The sequence below is a fragment of the Bubalus kerabau genome, chromosome 7, assembly GCF_029407905.1.
Source record: "Bubalus kerabau isolate K-KA32 ecotype Philippines breed swamp buffalo chromosome 7, PCC_UOA_SB_1v2, whole genome shotgun sequence".
NCBI classification, from domain to species: domain Eukaryota; kingdom Metazoa; phylum Chordata; class Mammalia; order Artiodactyla; family Bovidae; genus Bubalus; species Bubalus kerabau.
Genome location: NC_073630.1, coordinates 9688214 through 9708848, shown reverse-complemented (window position 1 = coordinate 9708848; position 20635 = coordinate 9688214). Strand labels below are relative to the sequence as shown.

Sequence of the window (20635 nt, the reverse complement as noted above, 5' to 3'; positions counted from 1 at the left end):
GGCCTGAGTGCCCTGAGGGCAATCTGAGGGAGCTAATGTGAGATAGCAACCCAAATTGTGGGATAGCCAGAGAGAGAGAAAAAAAATAGAGAAAACCATCCTGTGAAAAGCCCTAATCTAAGGCACTTCCTGGCCCACTCACAGGGCAGAGAACTGAGAGAATACGGGAGAAGAGCTAGCTGGCTGTCAACTGGCTCATCCCCCGCTGGAGACAGGGTGGCAGCCGGGGGCAGCCAGAGCCAAAAAGGGGCAATCTCAGCCTCAGAGAGGCATCCTCTACAAAACTGCAAGCAGGCTCCCATTTGCTAACCAATACTTCTTGGGATTCTGGGCGGTTGACATCCGCTGGGAGGGTCACAGCCAGAGATCAGCTCCCCAACAGAGAGACATGGCCCACCTGAGATGGGCATGCCTGCTGCCACCCAGGAATCTGAGCAGCTGGGATTAGAGAGCTGATAAGACACACCACACCTGCGGCTGACTGTGCTTGTCAAGTACCTCGTCGCCTGAGCTGCTCGGACCTCGGAAGGGCACAAAATGCAGGTCCGACTGAGTCTGTGCCTTTGTGGAGTACCTGAGAACCTGAACCTGAACCTGAACCTCTTAGACCTGGGAAGTGCACGCAACCCAGGGCCCACCTCAGATAGTTGCAGGCAGAGCAAACTGGAGCCTGAGCAGTGTAGACTGGGAAAGCACACACACTGTGAGCGGGGGCAAACCCAGTGCGGCCAGGACACTGTGAGCACACGCCAGGGATATTTGTTTGCAGTGCTCCTCCATCCCCACAGCACCACTGAATAAGTGAGCCTAAATAAGTGACCACCTTTGCCCCCATCAGTCAGGGTGGAAATTAGACACTGAAGAAACCAGCAAACAGAAGATGTTAAAATAAACAGAGGGATCCGCTCTGGAAAAGACAGGTGCAACAGATTAAAACCTTGTAGTTAGCACTGACTACATTGGAAGTGGCCTAGAGATCTTGAGAAGTATAAGCTGGATCACGGAACTATCTGAAACTGAACTAACCCCACACTGCCGAAAACAACTCCAGAGAAATTCCTAGGAATATGTTTATAATTATCATTAAAAATTTTTTTTTAATTTTTAAATCCACTATTACTTCTTTAATTTTAATTTTTATAACCTACTATTACCTTTCAGGAAAAAAGACCCTATTTTTAATGCAAACTTCATATATATATTTTATCATTTTTTGTGACTTTATTTTGTTCTTTTAATATTGTATTTGGGAGACTCTAACCTTTACTGTAGACTTTTAATGTGTGCTTTTTGGTATTTGTTATCAATTTTGTAGGTTTAAGAACCCAATCTTCACTACCCATTTTTACTTGGGAGTTTGATCACTGCCTTGATTGCTCTCTCCCCCTTTTGACTCTCCTTTTTCTCCACCAGGTCGCCTCTAACTCCTGCCTCACCCTTCTCTTCCATACCCAAGTCTGTGAATCTCTTTGTGTGTTCAAGGCTGTGGAGAACACTTTGGGAACTGATTACTGGCTGGATCTGTCTCTCTCCTTTTGATTACCTCTATTCTTGTCCTGGTAACCTCTGTCTCCTTCTTCCTTCTCTTCTCTGTGTAACTGCATGAGCCTCTCTGAGGAGTCCAACTGTGTAGAGCACATAGGGAATTGATTACTGGCTAGCTTGCTCTCTACCCGTCTGATTCCCACTCTTCTTCTCCTGGTCAACTCTATCTTCCTCCTCCCTCTTCTCTTCTCCATCTAATTTGGTGAAACTATCTTGGTGTCCCTCACTGTGGAGAAGCTTTTCATCTTTGACCTAGATGTTATATTATTGGAGCTGTTCAGAGAGAGAAGTCTTGAGGCAACTGTAAGAATAAGATTGAAAACCAGAGGCAGGAGGCTTAAGTCCAAAACTTGAGAACACCAGAGAACTCCTGACTCCAGGGAACATTAATGGATAAGAGCTCATCAAGCACCACCCAAGAGCCAACAAGTTCCAGAGCAAGACATACCGGGCTAATTCTCCAGCAGCGCAGGAACATAGCCCTGAGCATCAATATACAGGCTGCCCAAATTCACACCAAACCCGTAGACATTTCAAAACTCACTACTGGACACTTCATTGCACTCTGGAGAGAAGTCCAGCTCCACCCACCAGAACAGGGACACAAGCTTCCCTAAGCAGGAAACCTTGACAAGCCACTCACACAACCCCACCCACAGTGAGGAACCTCCACAATAAAGAGGAATCACAAGCTGCCAGAATACAGAAAGGCCACCCCAAACACAGGAATCAAACTGATGCTGAAGCTGAAACTCCAATGTTTTGGTCACCTGATATAAAGAACTGACTCAGTGGAAAAGACCCTGATGCTGGGAAAGATTGAAGGCAGGAGGAGAAGGGGACGAGAGAGGATGAGATGGTTGGATGGCATCACCAATTCAAAGGACATGAGTTTGAGTAAGCTCTGGGAGTTGGTGATGGACAGGGAGGCCTGGCGCGCTGCAGTCCTCGACCCCAACGATTTGGGGTCACTGTAGTACTTGGGGTCCCAAAGAGTCCGACACGACTGAGCAACTGAACTGAACTCAACGAATCATGATGTCTCCTAAAGCTGTACTAGTTGCTTCTTGAAATCAGAACAGTCTTAACCTTGCTTTGATCTCACAAGTGGGAAACTTCCCATGTCTTGGAGCAGATGGTAATTACTGCCCTTAGAATGTGCTTTGGGCTCTAGGATCTCCCATTGACGCCTGGCAGCCTTGCTGTCTTTGGCATCAAAGCCAGTTACATTATTCACGTACCTGCAACCTTCTCACTGTTATCGGTAATATCAGTGATATCACTGTTATCAGAACTCACTGAGGTCTCTCCGAAGAGAGAAGTGATATCTTCTCCAAATATCTTGAGACAGTTTTCAATTAGAAATTGTATGAAAGAAATCTGTAACACGAAGGGGCAAAAAACGGGGTATTACTGTACATATGGTGTAATAGTAAATCACATTTCATCCATGAGTCTTGGCTCTAACAAAAAGTGCAAAAGAAATCTGAGAAAAATTCAGACTTGGCTAAAAACTATATAAATATATATACATCAGCTTTTTCTAAGACATAACTGATACTTTGAAGAGTAGTTTGGCCTCAAATTTTAAAATTCTTTGAGTCAGTGGGCTAAAGTTATACTATGTAGCCTGGTTTAATAGCTAAAATTTTGTAATGATGGTTAACATGCTTAAAACTAGGATGATTTTTAAGTAGCCCACATAGGATATTTGGAACAAAAATGTATGTTCTCTTATTAAGTTTTATTTATTTTTAATAAAATTTTTTTCTAGTTTTATTGAGATAGATTTTATATATCTCATATTATTAAAATTTATAAAGTATCGAATACAACACCAGTTGTGAATTTCACTTCAGTGAAGTAATGCCTGAAACTTGGGTAGCACAGGTTTCTGTGTGGGCCGGGGGGGTTTGTGAGGAAAGAAAGCATCTGGAGAGAAAACATGTCTGTCTGTCTTAGCACATTCCCTTGCCTCACATTTGCTGTCCAGGGGAGCTTGGGGAAGAGCTGTGATCTTATTAGGCATGTTGTGGCTCTGTTAGGATGTTCTGAAATATTTTACTAGCTTCTTCATCCTCAGGTTGAGACACAATAGCAGCCAAGTGTTTTCCTGAATGAGCCACAGCTGGCAGAGTGCGGCCAGTATGTGTGGAGCCTCAGGTGCTCATATTGCCCAGGCCGCCAAGATGTGCCGACAGTGACCAGATGTATTGGGTGTTGTCATCATTGGGTAATGATGAAATCATAGTTTGGAGGCTTGTACACCCTCAGTGATTAGGCTGAGAGTTGAACCTTGGCTCTCCGATTCCAAAGCCACGTTTTTTCTATCATATCATCCTACTCTTACCTCTCTATCGTTTAATCTCTTGGGTGGCAAACGGGAAGTGAGTCAACTGTTCTCAGTTATAATACACCTTCCCATGCCCAACCAGAGTAGGACTCTGCCACTCCAAGGCAGTGTAATTAAAATGTGCACTTTAAAACCTGGTTCATCAGAGTTAATACTACAGACTGCAGGTTCAAGATGGGGACTCTGCTCCGCAAGGCATAAAAATGAGAGATCTTGTTACCTGTTTGCTGAAGTTTTCTGAGCTGCCAGAATTAGACAGACAAAGAATGCTTGGGGATATACACAATGATAAATTATAAGCTGTCATCTGATTGGATGAGGAATGTTGCTCAATGTTGTGTAAACATCCAAAAAGATATCGCATGAAAATTACATTGGCTCTCGGCAGCTGGTCTAGATGCCTAAGGACAGAAAAAACACTTATAAATAAGCGAGTCATTTTGCTTAGTAAGTGGGAATACAGAGAACAAAGTACTTCTTTTTATACCATATACACAGTCCATTCTCTCAGTTCCAGGCATGAATGCATACAAAAATGTTTCACTGAATTTAATTCCTGAACCAGGTAAGACCGGCTCTGGTTAGTTATGTGTTTGTATTTAAGATCATACCACTGGCGGATTGGTTCTTTATCATCTCATTTTAGACCAGTGGATTTCATCGCCAACAGTTTCATGTATTCAGAAGGTGTAAAATGGTCAAGCATTCCATGTTAATAAGATTAGGAGAAAAACAGCAATTACAGTGTCACCAATAAGGCATGCATCTCTTTTCAAACTGGCATCCATGGGCATGATCAAGTGAACCCCCGTGATACTGATCATTATTTTCGAGGACATAGCTGTAAACTATAAGCTAATATTTTCCTAAGAGTATGTTGGTTGTATTTTCTCAGAGTTGAGTAATTATTGCATCATTACCTCTGGGTCGACGTTATTTTCTCTTGCTCGTTCCCTTGATCAATAACATCAAGCCATTTATCATACAGACTGGCTGTAAATAAGTTTCCTTGGATATTTCGAAGAAAATCCTTATATAGATCAAAAAGTATATATTATTCTTAGGATAAATTCAATGGAGAAATTGCAAAGAAAATATTTAGTGGAAAAATTCAATTCAGTCCACAATTCCTTCACAGCCACCCAGACTGATTCACACAGAGCTTGGCTGTCATTCACCACAACCTTGCACACCTAGAAGTACTGGTTGGATTTTACCCAACTAAAATTAGAAGCATAAAACCAGAGTCTGGGCTGTAGTGAGAATGAAACGAAAGCTCCTTCTATCGCCTGGAACTTACTCTTTGTGTACATGTTAACACATTAGTACAAACTGGCAAGGTCTGGTGATAACTGATCCTAAATCCTATTAGTTTCTTGAAAAGAAACGCACATGCCCATTTTGTTTGTTTCCTTCAGACACATGCTTGCTCTTAATTCAAGAAAGAGAAGTTCTGAAATAAAACAAACAAAATTACACCCCTACATGCTCTTCTGCACATATTAAGAGAAAACCTGAAGTACGTGTGCTCTTTGGGAAAAAGCTAGTATTGAAATAGCTTCAATCCTTTTCTCTTAAAAAAAAAAAATCATATAAAAGTTCAGTTCTACAGACTTTTAAGCAGCCGGTGTAGGAAATAAATCACAATCCCCAATCGTAAACTACATGATACCCTTACAACTCTGAGAATGGAATATATCCACCCAAAGAGGAAACTGAAAATTTAGATACATTGCAACTTGACACCTGTGGGATAGAATATGCAAATGTCAGCTTCCGAAGAGGAGGCCTGGAAACTTTATCCTGATGATCAAGGCTTCCTATCATAGAATGGGGCCTATTAAAATAGATGAAGTTGTAACCTGTTGTGCAAGACTGAGAGGAAATGATTGCATTGCCTTGCCAGGTTCAAAGGCACAACTTGCTTCCACTGGTCTTAATATACAGCCTGACTTCTCTTAATAGTATCTTCTTTAGGCAGTGTTTCTAAGGCAACTATCATGATTGTAATCCTGATAGTGTTCGCTTGTCTCAGGACTCATTGAGCTGCTGTTTGTGTCAGGCACTCTCTTGAGTACTGAGGACAGAGTATGAAGATAATGTACAAAGTCTCAGTCCTCGCATACTTTTTCTTGTAATTGGTATACAGTACCCAATGATGGTCATCAGGGTTTCACTAGGCTTCTTATGGAGTGTCCGCAGTACATTTGGAAGGAGGAAGCACTCCATTTCAGTTCAGCCATTCAGTCCTGTCCTACTCTTTGCGACCCCATGGTCTGCACACCTGGCTTTCCTGTCCATCACCAACACCTGGGTCTTGTTCAAATTCATGTGCATGGAGTTGGTGATGCCATTCAACCATGTCATCTGGCTTTGACTTCGGGGAGTCTGGGAGTGTGCAGCAGGGCCTATGCTTTGTGTGCCAAACTACATGCACTTGGAGTGTGTCTCTCCTCTCTCCTGAACCCTGTGCTGTAGAATCCATTGGTGAGACTGAGTATGGTTAAGCCAGGGTATGACTCATGCAGAATATGCCATGGGTATTTGCTTTTGGACCTCTGTTTATACACAGTTGAATGAAAAACTCAATGTGGTTCTGATTCTATATTCATTTCTGATTTAGACCAACTCCATGGATGCTTTGACATATGGTATTCTCAAGGCCAAAGTTGCAAGGTTTGATTCCCCACCAAGATCAATCAACTTTAGGAAGAGAAAACTTTGGGACTGTCTAAGACCTGTACCCATAAGTAGCCACCCTCTTACTAGTCTGTAAGCTTACTAGTCTTACTAGCTTATAGCATGGAAACAGGCAAGAGCCTTGTAACACTTGCTCAAAAATCAAATCAGTTCCAAGTGTGCACCTTAGAGAGGGTAGCACTCTACTTGCTATTTGCATACCTAGTGTGTATTATTATGGGTCCAGTGTAGTAGGGGTCAACTCTAAATCATATCTGCACTGTTGTTATTATCATCCAAGGGAACATTAATAGGGGACAAGGAAACACCATAAGTTATTTAGTTTCTAGGATAATTTTAATAACCTGTCTGTAGTAATTACTACATCAATATATTTTTGTTCATAGCTGCTAACAAGCACCAAGATGGATTGATTAATTTTTTCTTTCTGTTGTATTACCGCCCTGGTAGAAATTTAACTACACACTTGTGATTTAGCTGTATCATTTCAAACTCAGTCCATTTTTTATATAAATCTATTGACTTTTGCAAAATTCCAAACAGATTTTGATTTTTGCACTCACTTTAAAAATAAGATTTATAAGATTAGGCACGTAGTAAAACTGGCTACCGTGTAACTGTAACCTTGGTTGGTGGGTTAAACTTACAAATGTTAACAAAGCCCATTAAAGATGGTAAGGGAGATAAAAGGAGGAACAAATGGTGGAGTCATCCCTACACTAATTTTCAAGTAAAAGGCATTGAGACACAGGGGAAGGGAGGATGATGAATTGATCAGAGATTTTGCTGGCCTCACTAAGCGTTTTTTGATTCATTGTAAGCCAAATGGGCTTCCCAGGTGGACCTAGTGGTAAAAAACCTGCCTGCCAATGCAGGAGATGCAAGAGATGCAGGTTCGATCCCTGGCAGGAAGATCCCCTGGAGAAGGGCATGGCAACCCACTCTAGTATTCTTGCCTGGAGGATTCCATGGACAGAGGACTCTGCTGGGCTACAGTCAATGGGATCACAGAGAGTCGGCTGCGAGTAGAAGAGTAACACACACAGACACACAGACACACACACACACACACACACACACACACACACACACTAAACACACGAGTTTACCATAGTGAGTAAACATCTGTCCTGCATCCATGCTAAGTTGCTTCAGCCGTGTCCAGTTCTGTGCCACCTCATGGACTATAGCCTACCAGACTCCACTGTCCATGGGATTCTCGAGGCAAGAATACTGGAGTCATATGCCAGTCCCTGTTCCAGGGGATCCTTGCAACCCAGGGATGGAACCCAGGTTTCCTGCATTGAAGGCGGATTCTTTACTGTCTGAGCCACCTGGGAAGTTGCCTCTGTTAACTGTTTCCAAAAGCTTAATATGAATTTTCTTTTGGAAATGTGGCCTTCATTAGGAAGGTGATGAGGAAGTCATCCAAAGCAGAAAGCTTGTTTTGGTAAACACTCAATGTGTAAGTGGGTATTTTGAAATATATTGTTATTCTTTTGCATGGAGCGTTCTGGAGTCAAGATGTGCAATGAAAAAGGAAAATATCTAATGTATGGGGCTTATAACATTTGAGGTACCTTCCTTCAGTTTTGGCTTTGTGAAATGTCTTTCACTTTTCAGATCCTTCCTCTCTTATGCCTATTATGTTTCTTGGGCATTCATACTGAAGGACCAGTCATATAGCTTCAGATTTACCGTGTGTGGATAATGCTCAAACTTTCCTTACCTTTAAGACCGACGATATCACAAGAACTGGTTCATCATTCAAGTTCACTGTGTCTCCACAGTTTAGTTTCTTCTGTAGGACGCTGCATGATTTTATACTGGCTGATTTTCTAAAGATGCTCTCTGTGAACGGCCATTTCTGATTGATAAAGGAATGCATATCCTATAGGGAAGGAAAGAAAAGAAAACTGTGGGACATTTCATGCCTAGAAGCACAGACCACACGCTTGCCCCTTTTTTGACAGAGCTGTGGTATATGAGGGTACACTTCTAGAACAGCACCGAAGTCAGTTTGAAATTTTTTCTCCAGAGTCTCTAAATATATTTTCGACCCAACAATCGATTTGACATTCATACACTGAAACATTTTAAACACTTGTGTAATCGGATTTTCCGTTTCAGTGAATTTACTGTGTTAAACGTCTCTGCTTTAGGGCCTTTGTAGATTCACCCTCTCCTCCTTCACCGCTCCTTTCTCATTATTCCCTATTATAGATGCTCTTCCCTACGTGTGGAAATCTTTTTGCCATAGTCATGCTCTATTCATTTATTCCCCTTCCAGGGACTGTCCACCCCATTCATCCCTGTTTCCTGTATTCCCTCCCTTGAAAATCAGGCTCAATACGCCCCTCCTCCTTCTCCGATGACATTCCTCTCTCATCAGCCTTTCTAGTTCCTTTTCCTGTATTTTCATGTCCTCTGCTGTCTGCAGAGTTAGAGAGGTAACAGATATTGGAGCCAGGTTTTTCAAGGAATGTGGAATCTGTTATGCCAATCATCCACTGTGTGACTTTGGGCATAGCACATACTTGGGTGAGGCTCTTGTGATTTTCATTTATGAAGTGGGGGTGATGATAGTCATGGCTACTGCCTAAATGTTCTGTGAAAGACGCAAGGTCTGGGGTAGTAGCTGGCACGTAGCTAGTATGATAAATTTCTTCATATATACCATAAAATTCCCTGCATCTAGTGTAGTGCTTACAGAGATAGTGGACAGTGAACAAGAGTTAATGCTTACAGTTCAACACACTAATTTGATATAGCACAGTCCAAACTCTGTGACTCTCTTTTGACACATTCTGTCAGGAGCACATGATTCATCTTTGCCAGAGGATGCGTACTTTATGCTGAAACACCTGAGTTACATATCTAATCCATGTGAGACACTTTGCATCATAAGGGGGAGTAGACTCAGCTGAACGAAACTTGAGACTAGTGTGGACCTCAAGGGAGTAGACGAGAAGACATATGAGGATGAGGTGGACTCTCAGAGATTCTTACACCCAGGGTCTGAAGGAAAGCTACGCGGCTCCAAATAGCCTGGAGTTCAAACTCGCCTCCAGGATCTCCCCACCATTCTATGCAAAACAAGTACTCTTTCACCCGAAGGAAAAAATGGACATTGGGTGGATTTTGCCCAGCTCCCAGCTGGTCCCAGCCTCTGGCTGATCTCCAGAATTCCTGCCGCAGCTGTTTAAGCGATAACTACTCTGTACAACCTTGCAGAAGAACACCCCCCCTCCCCCTTAAGACAGGAGCTTTCCACATACATGCCTCTATATACTTACTCTTTCCTTGGGTAAGGGCAGCAGCTCACTAATCTGACTGCTGCTCCTTCTCGCCTCATAAAGGTGATCTGTAAAGGACTGCTCTCACTCTTTATCTCAACCTCGCCTTCTCTAATTGCCTTAACTTACAGAGTCCATGTTAACTGGTCTGAGCTGGTATAGATGGGTCTTTGTTGAAATCAGCGGAATGGATGAGAGTATCTTTTCATCTTGTAGTTGCCTTCTGACTCTGCAGTACCTAAATCAGGTCTTATTCTTTGAAGTAATGTTATGAATCTTATCGGACAAAGTCAGACTTCTTCATTTGGGAGTAGATTTGGAAGAGAACACTTGATCTCTCAGAACTCCCCTTCTCAGGAAGGTTACAGAAACCAAAATAAGACCTACCAGAATTGGGGTGGGCAGGGTGTCATTATCACATACATCCTCAAGAGCAGCTCCAAAGAGCTGTTTTGGCTTTGTGGGTGGTAGACACGTGTGTTGGTTGTCCTTGCGGGTCCTTGATATACACCCAAAGGCCCACTTTTGGAGAGAACTCTTCCTAAGTGTCTTCTTATCTGAAACTAATGTAGAAGAGAGATTTTCACTACTAGTAGTTTAGCTTATTTAGCCTGATTTCCACCACTTGCATTCAGCAGCATGTTCATGGCAGAGGCTGAAAGAGAGAAACTGAATCATTTGTTATATAGCATTCCCCTCATTCTGAAGCAGGCTAATTGCATCCTTGTGGTGTTAACATGTTCTTCTTCCCCATATTCTGCAAACCAGTAGTTAAACCTAGAGGCGTGATCAGACGCACGGTTGACTCTCCCTGTGACAGTATTCCCCCAGAGAGTGCTCTCTATTCCCTTTGCCCTGTGTCATGAGGCACTTAACCTATAGTTATACAGGTTTCCTAATGTGAAGTGTTATCAGTGGATTCTGGCTTCAGATCTCATTTGAAAGGCCATAGTTATTTAATATTCAAATTAAGCCGCATTTGTAGGAAGTTTCCTTGCTCTTTCAGTTACCTGTTTGGCTTTCTGAGTACCCAGTCACGCCCAATTTTCTCCCTTAAAAAGAATCGCTTTTCATGAGACATTCTGCCTGACAGTGCTTATCAGTCAGCCTCTGGACCTCTCCTCTGGGAGGCCACACACCTCAGTAAGCTCCAAGGATGACTTCCAGCCCTTAGGGTCCTTGAGAAGTAGTCATTAATTGCAGACAATGTAGTAAGATTACAGGTGGCCATTTTTTTGTGTGACACCTTACTCAGCTAACCCAGAGGTGAATTTTACCTACCAACAGCCCCTGTCAAAGGAATGCTTTTCAAATAAGAGTGATCAGCAATGAAAAATTGAGTTCAAAGTGTCTCGTGCCCAGCTATGAATGTTTTCCTGATATTTGCTCAATAAACCTGCTTAATATTTCCTTAAATAACCTGCTTAAATAACCAGTTACAGAAGTCAATTAGTGGAGCCCTGTTGTAGAAAAATAAAGAGAAGAATTTAACCAAATCTTTTAAAATGCCCATCCACTTGTCTTTCGGAGACATAGTGAGTGCGTCACCATGTCCATTCAAGTGAGTGAACCACTTGTGGTGCTGGGTGAGAGAACCAGAAGGCTCCTATTCTGCCTCTTAATTGGATGAGTTACCTAAAACTCTTTGAGCATCAGTTTGCTCAAATGTAACATAAATGACGCTACTACACCTCACTGGACTACATAATATAATGTACCTCCCAGCACAAGACATGGCACATAGCAGCCTTAATAAAGGTGACTTCCCTCCTTCCGAAGGCCTAAGGCAGCCTAGACATCAGTCACCTCCCCCTAAGCAGACCCCACCCCCATTCTCCATTTGATTGTGCAGCCTCCAGAAGGTGTGCATTGCTCAAGGAATGCCATCACTTTGCCTTAGGCCCTTTCTGCCCTGACATTCATACTACCATCATTTTCAAAGGAGAGAATGAAGAAAGCAAATGCATTCTTAAATTCAGGAAGAGATTCTCCTAATTAATATGTACAAATGTTAAAAAGATACAGGTTTATATGGGTTGAGTTGCTTTATGCACCCTGGATTCCCTACTCCTAACCTGATTCTTTTATTTCTAAACTACCCACAGGTATTCATGTATTTCAAATGTATTCATTCATTGTTCAGCTTTAATAAGAATACTCTTAGGAAGAAAGCTCTATCAGTTGGTACAAAGCTACATGGCCAGCTAGCCTATAAGCATAGATGGAAAGCAAAATAGACATTCAGACCTATGCTTGCATTTTCTGGCCTAGATGGACATTTCGTAATGTACACTGGTTGGAGTTAGAGTTCTTGTTGGCTCTGTGACCAATAAAAATATATACTATAGCCACGAAAAGTATGGTGCTCAGTTGTTCAGTCATGTACAACTCTTGCGACCTCATGGACTATAGCCTGTCGGGTTCCTGTCCGTGGGACTTGCTGGATAATAATACTGGAGAGGGTTGCCGGGGACTGTTAAACAGGTTAACTTTACAACCTTATCTTTCATAAAGAATCCTGGCAAGATTTAGGTTAGTGGTTTTCTTCATGCTCAAATTAGGGTTTGAATGTTAAAAAATGAAGTTTTGTAACTTTGTGGGTATAGAATAACAATGATAAGAACACAAATACTTTAAGTAGGAATTCTATTCTGGCCCCAGTACTTGCTAAATTAGTAAGACATTTTATTCAGAGAAAGAAATGTCAATGGGACAATACTGGAATGCTAGCAGGGATAATTGCAACAGGAAAGACTTAAAAACAAACAGACATATAAACATTCAGTCCAGTTCCATTTGCAACCTAGGTCTGAAGCAGAATGGAAAGAGAGCTTGCTGTGGAGGTAGAATCCAGGCTTCAAGTCTCAGAGGCGGTCCTAAGGCGGCAGAGGAATAGAACAGGAAGACCACTTTTTCCCCACAAATTCATCGAAAGAACATTGAATGCTGAGCAAATTCCACAAAACAACTTCTGAATGCTGGCAGAGGACATCAGGCACCCAGAAGGGCAGCCCATTGTCTTTGAAAGGAGGTAGGACAAAATATACAAGAGAAAAAGAGAGACAAATGAGGTAGGGACAGAGATCTGTCCTGGAACGGGAGTCTTAAAAGAGGAGAAGTTTCGAAACACTAGGAAACACTCTCATTGGCAGGTCAGTGGGGAGTTTTGGAATCTCAGAGGGTAACATAACCAGGAGGAAAAAGAAAGAAAGAAAGAAACCCCACAGATTGCGTACCTAACATCAACATCCAGCAGGGAACTAGTCCAGACACTCACAATTGCCACCAGCAAGCGGGGCGCCTGAACAGGGAGGTGCGGGCTGCATTGCTTAGGGTAAGGACCAGGCCTGAGTGCCCTGAGGGCAATCTGAGGGAGCTAATGTGAGATAGCAACACAAGTTGTGGGATAGTCATAGAGAGAGAAAAAAAAATATCCTGTGAAAAGCTCTAATCTAAGGCACTTCCTGGCCCACTCACAGAACAGAGGACTGAGAGAACACCAGAGCAGAGCTAGCTGGCTGTGCACTGACTCATCTCCCACCAGAGACAGGGAGGCAGGCGGGGGCAGCCAGAGCCTGAAAGGGGCAATCTCAGCCCCAGAGAGGCATCCTCTACAAAACTGCAAGTGGGCTCCCATTTGCTAACCAAGACTTGTTGGGATTCTGGGCGGTTGACATCCGCTGGGATGGTCGCAGCCAGAGATCAGCTCCCCAGAGAAGACACACCTCCAACTTGAGACGTGCAGGCCTGCTGCCACCCAGCAAATCGAGCGGCTGGGATGGGGGAGCTGATAAGACACACTACACCTGGGGGGCTCTGTGCTCGCTAATCACCTGGTCGCCTGAGCTGCTCGGACCTGGGAAGGGCACAAAACCCAGGCCTGACAGAGTCTGCGCCTTTGTGGAGTACCTGGGAACCTGAACCTGAACGGTTAAGATCTGGGAAGTGTACGCATCCCAGGGCCCGCCTCAGAGAGTTGCACACAGAGCAACCTGGAGCCTGAGCAGTGTAGACTGGGAAAGCACACACACCGTGAGCAGGGGCAAACCCAGTGCGGCCAGGACACTGTGAGCACACGCCAGGGATATTTGTTTGCGGTGCTCCTCCGTCCCCACAGCACCACTGAATAAGTGAGCCTAAATAAGTGACCACCTTCGCCCCCCATGAGTCAGAGCGGAAATTAGACCCTGAAAAGACCAGCAAACAGAAGAAGTTAAAATAAACAGAGGGAACCGCTCTGGAAAAGACAGGTGCAACAGATTAAAACCATGTAGTTAGCACTGACTACATTGGAAGTGGCCTAGAGATCTTGAGAAGTATAAGCTGGATCACGGAACTATCTGAAACTGAACTCACCCCGCACTGCCCACAACAACTCCAGAGAAATTCCTCGATATATTTTTACTATTATGATTAAATTTTTTTTAATTTTTAAGTCCTCTATTACTTCTTTAACTGTAATTTTTATAACCTACTATTACCTTTCAAATAAAAAAGACCTTATTTTTAATGCAAAATTCATATATATATTTTATCATTTTTTGTGACTTTGTTTTGTGTCTTTAATACTGTATTTGGGAGTCTCTAACATTTACTGTAGACTTTTGATGTGTTTTTTTGTATTTGTTATCAATTTTGTACGTTTAAGAACCCAATCCTCACTACCCATTTTTACTTGGGAGTTTGACCACTGCCTTGATTGCTCTCTCCCCCTTTTGACTCTCCTTTTTCTCCACCAGGTCGCCTCTATCTCCTCCCTCACCCTTTTCTTCCCTACCCACTCTGTGAGTCTCTTTGTGTATTCCGGGCTATGGAGAACATCTTGGGAACTGCTTACTGGCTGGATATGTCGCTCTCCTTTTGATTCCCTCTTTTCTTGTCCTGGTTCCCTCTGTCTCCTTCTTCCTCCTCTTTTCTGAGTAACTGCATGAACCTCTCTGAGGGGTCCAGACTGTGGAGAGCACATATGGAATTGATTACTGTCTAGCTTGCTCTCTCCCCTTGAGCCCCCTCTTCTTCCCCTGGCCAACTCTATCTCCCTCCTCCTTATTCTCTTCTCCATCTAACTTGGTGAACCTCTCTGGGTGTCCCTCACTGTGGAGAAGCTTTTCATCTTTAGACTAGATGTTTTCTCATCGGTGCTGTACAGATAGAGAAGTCTTGAGGCTACTCTAAAAATAAGACTGAAAAGCAGAGACAGGAGGCTTAAGTTCAAAACCTGAGAACATCAGAGAACTCCTGACTCCAGGGAACAGTAATGGATAAGAGCTCATCCAAAAGCCTCCATACCTACACTGAAACCAAGCACCACCCAAGAGCCAACAAGTTCCAGAGCAAGACATACAACGCAAAGTCACCAACAACGCAGGAACATATCCCTGAGCATCAATATACAGGCTGCCCAAATTCACACCAAACACATAGACATCTCAAAACTCACTACTGGACACTTCATTGCACTCTGGAGAGAAGTCCAGCTCCACCCACCAGAACAGGGATGCAAGGTTCCCTAAGCAGGAAACCTTGAAAAGCCACTCACACAACCCCACCCACAGTGAGGAACCTCCACAATAAAACGGAGCCACAAGCTGCCAGAATACAGAAAGGCCACCCCAAATACAGCAATCGAACTGATGCTGAAGCTGAAACTCCAATGCTTTGGTCACCTGATGTGAAGAACTGACTCATTGGAAAAGACCCTGATGCTGGGAAAGATTGAAGGCAGGAGGAGAAGGGGATGAGAGAGGATGAGATGGTTGGATAGCATCACCAATTCAAAGGACATGAGTTTGAGTATGCTCTGGGAGTTGGTGATGGACAGGGAGGCCTGGCACGCTGCAGTCCTCGACCCCAAGGACTTGGGGTCACTGTAGTCCTTGGGGTCCCAAAAAGTCAGACACAACTGAGCAACTGAACTGAGCTCAACGAATAGTGATGTCTCCTAAAGCTGTACTAGTTGCTTCTTGAAATCAGAACAGTCTTAACCTTGCTTTGATCTCACAAGTGGGAAGCTTCCCATGTCTTGGAGCAGATGGTAATTACTGCCCTTAGAATGTGCTTTGGGCTCTAGGATCTCCCATTGACGCCTGGCACCCTTGCTGTCTTTGGCATCAAAGCCAGTTACATTATTCACGTACCTGCAACCTTCTCACTGTTATCGGTAATATCAGTGATATCACTGTTATCAGAACTCACTGAGGTCTCTCCGAAGAGAGAAGTGATATCTTCTCCAAATATCTTGAGACAGTTTTCAATTAGAAATTGCATGAAAGAAATCTGTAACACAAAGGGGCAAAAAACGGGGTATTACTGTACATATGGTGTAATAGTAAATCACATTTCATCCATGAGTCTTGGCTCTAACAAAAAGTGCAAAAGAAATCTGAGAAAAATTCAGACTTGGCTAAAAAAAATATATATATATATATATATATATATATATATATATATATATATCTACATCAGCTTTTTCTAAGACATAACTGATACTTTGAAGAGTAGTTTGGCCTCAAATTTTAAAATTCTTTGAGTCAGAGGGCTAAAGTTATACTATGTAGCCTGGTTTAATAGCTAAAATTTTGTAATGATGGTTAACATGCTTAAAACTAGGATGATTTTTAAGTAGCCCACATAGGATATTTGGAACAAAAATGTATGTTCTCTTATTCAGTTTTATTTATTTTTAATAAAAATTTTTTCTAGTTTTATTGAGATAGAATTTACATATCTCATATTATTAAAATTTATAAAGTATCAAATACAACACCAATTGTGAATTTCACTTCAGTGAAGAAATGTCTAAAACTTGGGTAGCAGAGGTCTCTGTGTGGGCCGGGGGGGTTTGGGAGCAAAGAAAGCATCTGGAGAGAAAACATGTCTGTCTGTCTTAGCACACTCCCTTGCCTCACACTTGCTGTCCGGAGGAGCTTGGAGAAGAGCTGTGATCTTATTAGGCATGTTGTGGCTCTGTTAGGATATTCTGAAATATTTTACTAGCTTCCTCATCCTCAAGCAGAGACACAGTAGCAGCCAAGTATTTTCCTGAATGAGCCACAGCTGGCAGAGTGCGGCCAGTATGTGTGGAGCCTCAGGTGCTCATATTGCCCAGGCCGCCAAGATGTGCCGACAGTGACCAGATGTATTGGGTGTTGTCATCATTGGGTAATGATGAAATCATAGTTTGGAGGCTTGCACAACCTCAGGGATTAGGCTGAGAGTTGAACCTTGGCTCTCTGGTTCCAAAGCCAGGTTCTTTTCTATCATATCATCCTACTCTTACCTCTCTAACGTTTAATCTCTCGGATGGCAAAGGGGAAGTGAGTCAACTGTTCTCAGTTATCATACACCTTCCCATGCCCAACCAGAGTAGGACTCTGCCACTCCAAGGCAGTGTAATTAAAATGTGCACTTTAAAACCTGGTTCATCAGAGTTAATACTACAGACTGCAGGTTCAAGATGGGGACTCTGCTCCGCAAGGCATAAAAATGAGAGATCTCATTACCTGTTTGGTGAAGTTTTCTAAGCTGCCAGAATTAGACACACAAAGAATGCTTGGGGATATACACACTGATAAATTATAAGCTGTCATCTGATTGAATGAGGAATGTTGCTCAATGTTGTGTAAAACTGCTGAAAGATATGGCAGAAAATCTATATTGGCTCTCGGCAGCTGGTCTAGATGCCTAAGGACAGAAAAAACACTTATAAATAAGCGAGTCATTTCGCTTAGTAAGTGGGAATACAGAGAACAAAGTACTTCTTTTTATACCATATACACAGTCTATTCTCACATTTCCAGGCATGAATGCATACAAAAATGTTTCACTAAATTTAATTCCTGAACCAGGTAAGACCTGCTCTGGTTAGTTATGTGTTTGTATTTAAGATCATACCACTGGAGGATTGGTTCTTTATCATCTCATTTTAGACCAGTGGATTTCATCTCCAACAGTTTCATGTATTCAGAAGGTGTAAAATGGTCAAGCATTCCATGTTAATAAGATTAGGAGAAAAACAGCAATTACAGTGTCACCAATAAGGCATGCATCTCTTTTCAAACTGGCATCCATGGGCATGATCAAGTGAAACCCCATGATACTGATCATTATTTTCGAGGACATAGCGGTAAACTATAAGCTAATATTTTCCTAAGAGTATGTCGGTTGTATTTTCTCAGAGTTGAGTAATTATTGCATCATTACCTCTGGGTCGACGTTGTTTTCTCTTGCTCGTTCCCTTGATCAATAACATCAGGCCATTTATCATACAGACTGTCTGTAATTATGCTTCCTTGGATATTTCGAAGAAAGTCCTTATATAGATCAAAAAGTATATATTATTCTTAGGATAAATTCAATGGAGAAATTGCAAAGAAAATATTTAGTGGAAAAATTCAATTCAGTCCACAATTCCTTCACAGCCACCCAGACTGATTCACACAGAGCTTGGCTGTCATTCACCACAGCCTTGCACACCCAGAAGTACTGGTTGGATTTTCCCCAACTAAAATTAGAAGCATAAAAGCAGAGTCTGGGCTGTAGTGAGAATGAAACGAAAGCTCCTTCTATCGCCTGGAACTTACTCTTTGTGTACATGTTAACACATTAGTACAAACTGGCAAGGTCTGGTGATAACTGATCCTAAAACCTATTAGTTTCTTGAAAAGAAACGCACATGCCCATTTTGTTTGTTTCCTTCAGACAGATGCTTGCTCTTAATTCAAGAAAGAGAAGTTCTGAAATAAAACAAACAAAATTACACCCCTACATGCTCTTCTGCACATATTAAGAGAAAACCTGAAGTACGTGTGCTCTTTGGGAAAAAGCTAGTATCGAAATAGCTTCAATCCTTTTCTCTTAAAAAAAAATAAAATCATATAAAAGTTCAGTTCTACAGACTTTTAAGCAGCCGGTGTTAGAAATAAATCAAAATCCCCAATCGTAAACTACATGATACCCTTACAACTCTGAGAATGGAATATATCCACCCAAAGAGGAAACTGAAAATTTAGATACATTGCAACTTGACACCTGTGGGATAGAATATGCAAATGTCAGCTTCCGAAGAGGAGGCCTGGAAACTTTATCCTGATGATCAAGGCTTCCTCTCGTAGAATGGGGCCTATTAAAATAGATGAAGTTGTAACCTGTTGTGCAAGACTGAGAGGAAATGATTGCATTGCCTTGCCAGGTTCAAAGGCACAACTTGCTTCCACTGGTCTTAATATACAGCCTGACTTCTCTTAATAGTATCTTCTTTAGGCAGTGTTTCTAAGGCAACTATCATGATTGTAATCCTGATAGTGTTCGCTTGTCTCAGGACTCATTGAGCTGCTGTTTGTGTCAGGCACTCTCTTGAGTACTGAGGACAGAGTATGAAGATAATGTACAAAGTCTCAGTCCTCGCATACTTTTTCTTGTAATTGGTATACAGTACCCAATGATGGTCATCAGGGTTTCACTAGGCTTCTTATGGAGTGTCCGCAGTACATTTGGAAGGAGGAAGCACTCCATTTCAGTTCAGCCCTTCAGTCCCGTCCTACTCTTTGCGACCCCATGGACTGCACACCAGGCTTTCCTGTCCATCACCAACACCTGGGTCTTGTTCAAATTCATGTGCATGGAGTTGGTGATGCCATTCAACCATGTCATCTGGCTTTGACTTCGGGGAGTCTGGGAGTGTGCAGCAGGGCCTATGCTTTGTGTGCCAAACTACATGCACTTGGAGTGTGTCTCTTCTCTCTCCTGAACCCTGTGCTGTAGAATCCATTGGTGAGACTGAGTATGGTTAAGCCAGGGTATGACTCATGCAGAATATGCCATGGGTATTTGCTTTTGGACCTCTGTTTATACACAGTTGAATGAAAAACTCAATGTGGTTCTGACTCTATATTCATTTCTGATTTAGACCAACTCCATGGATGCTTTGACATATGGTATTCTCAAGGCCAAAGTTGCAAGGTTTGATTCCCACCAAGATCAATCAACTTTAGGAAGAGAAAACTTTGGGACTGTCTAAGACCTGTACCCATAAGTAGCCACCCTCTTACTAGTCTGTAAGCTTACTAGTCTTACTAGCTTATAGCATGGAAACAGGCAAGAGCCTTGTAACACTTGCTCAAAAATCAAATCAGTTCCAAGTGTGCACCTTAGAGAGGGTAGCACTCTACTTGCTATTTGCATACCTAGTGTGTATTATTATGGGTCCAGTGTAGTAGGGGTCAACTCTAAATCATATCTGCACTGTTGTTATTATCATCCAAGGGAACATTAATAGGGGACAAGGAAACACCATAAGTTATTTAGTTTCTAGGATAATTTTAATAACCTGTCTGTAGTAATTACTACATCAATATATTTTTGTTCATAGCTGCTAACAAGCACCAAGATGGATTGATTAATTTTTTCTTTCTGTTGTATTACCGCCCTGGTAGAAATTTAACTACACACTTGTGATTTAGCTGTATCATTTCAAACTCAGTCCATTTTTTATATAAATCTATTGACTTTTGCAAAATTCCAAACAGATTTTGATTGTTGCACTCACTTTAAAAATAAGATTTATAAGATAAGGCACGTAGTAAAACTGGCTACCGTGTAACTGTAACCTTGGTTGGTGGGTTAAACTTACAAATGTTAACAAAGCCCATTAAAGATGGTAAGGGAGATAAAAGGAGGAACAAATGGTGGAGTCATCCCTACACTAATTTTCAAGTAAAAGGCATTGAGACACAGGGGAAGG

The 20635-nt window shown here is 42.3% G+C and overlaps 1 protein-coding gene across 1 annotated transcript in view; it reads right to left on the bottom strand.

Moving 5' to 3' along the window:
• The window catches only part of LOC129657376 (rho GTPase-activating protein 20-like), a 56396-nt gene that overhangs the window by 4865 nt on the left and 30896 nt on the right, over positions 1 to 20635 (bottom strand). Inside the window, exons 6-10 of the mRNA XM_055587555.1 lie at positions 8328 to 8489; positions 4819 to 4928; positions 4119 to 4299; positions 2794 to 2925; positions 1544 to 1625 (exon numbers count right to left, since the gene is read on the bottom strand). Coding sequence (XP_055443530.1) covers positions 1544 to 1625; positions 2794 to 2925; positions 4119 to 4299; positions 4819 to 4928; positions 8328 to 8489 — 667 coding nt within the window. The remainder of the gene's footprint in view (positions 1 to 1543; positions 1626 to 2793; positions 2926 to 4118; positions 4300 to 4818; positions 4929 to 8327; positions 8490 to 20635) is intronic.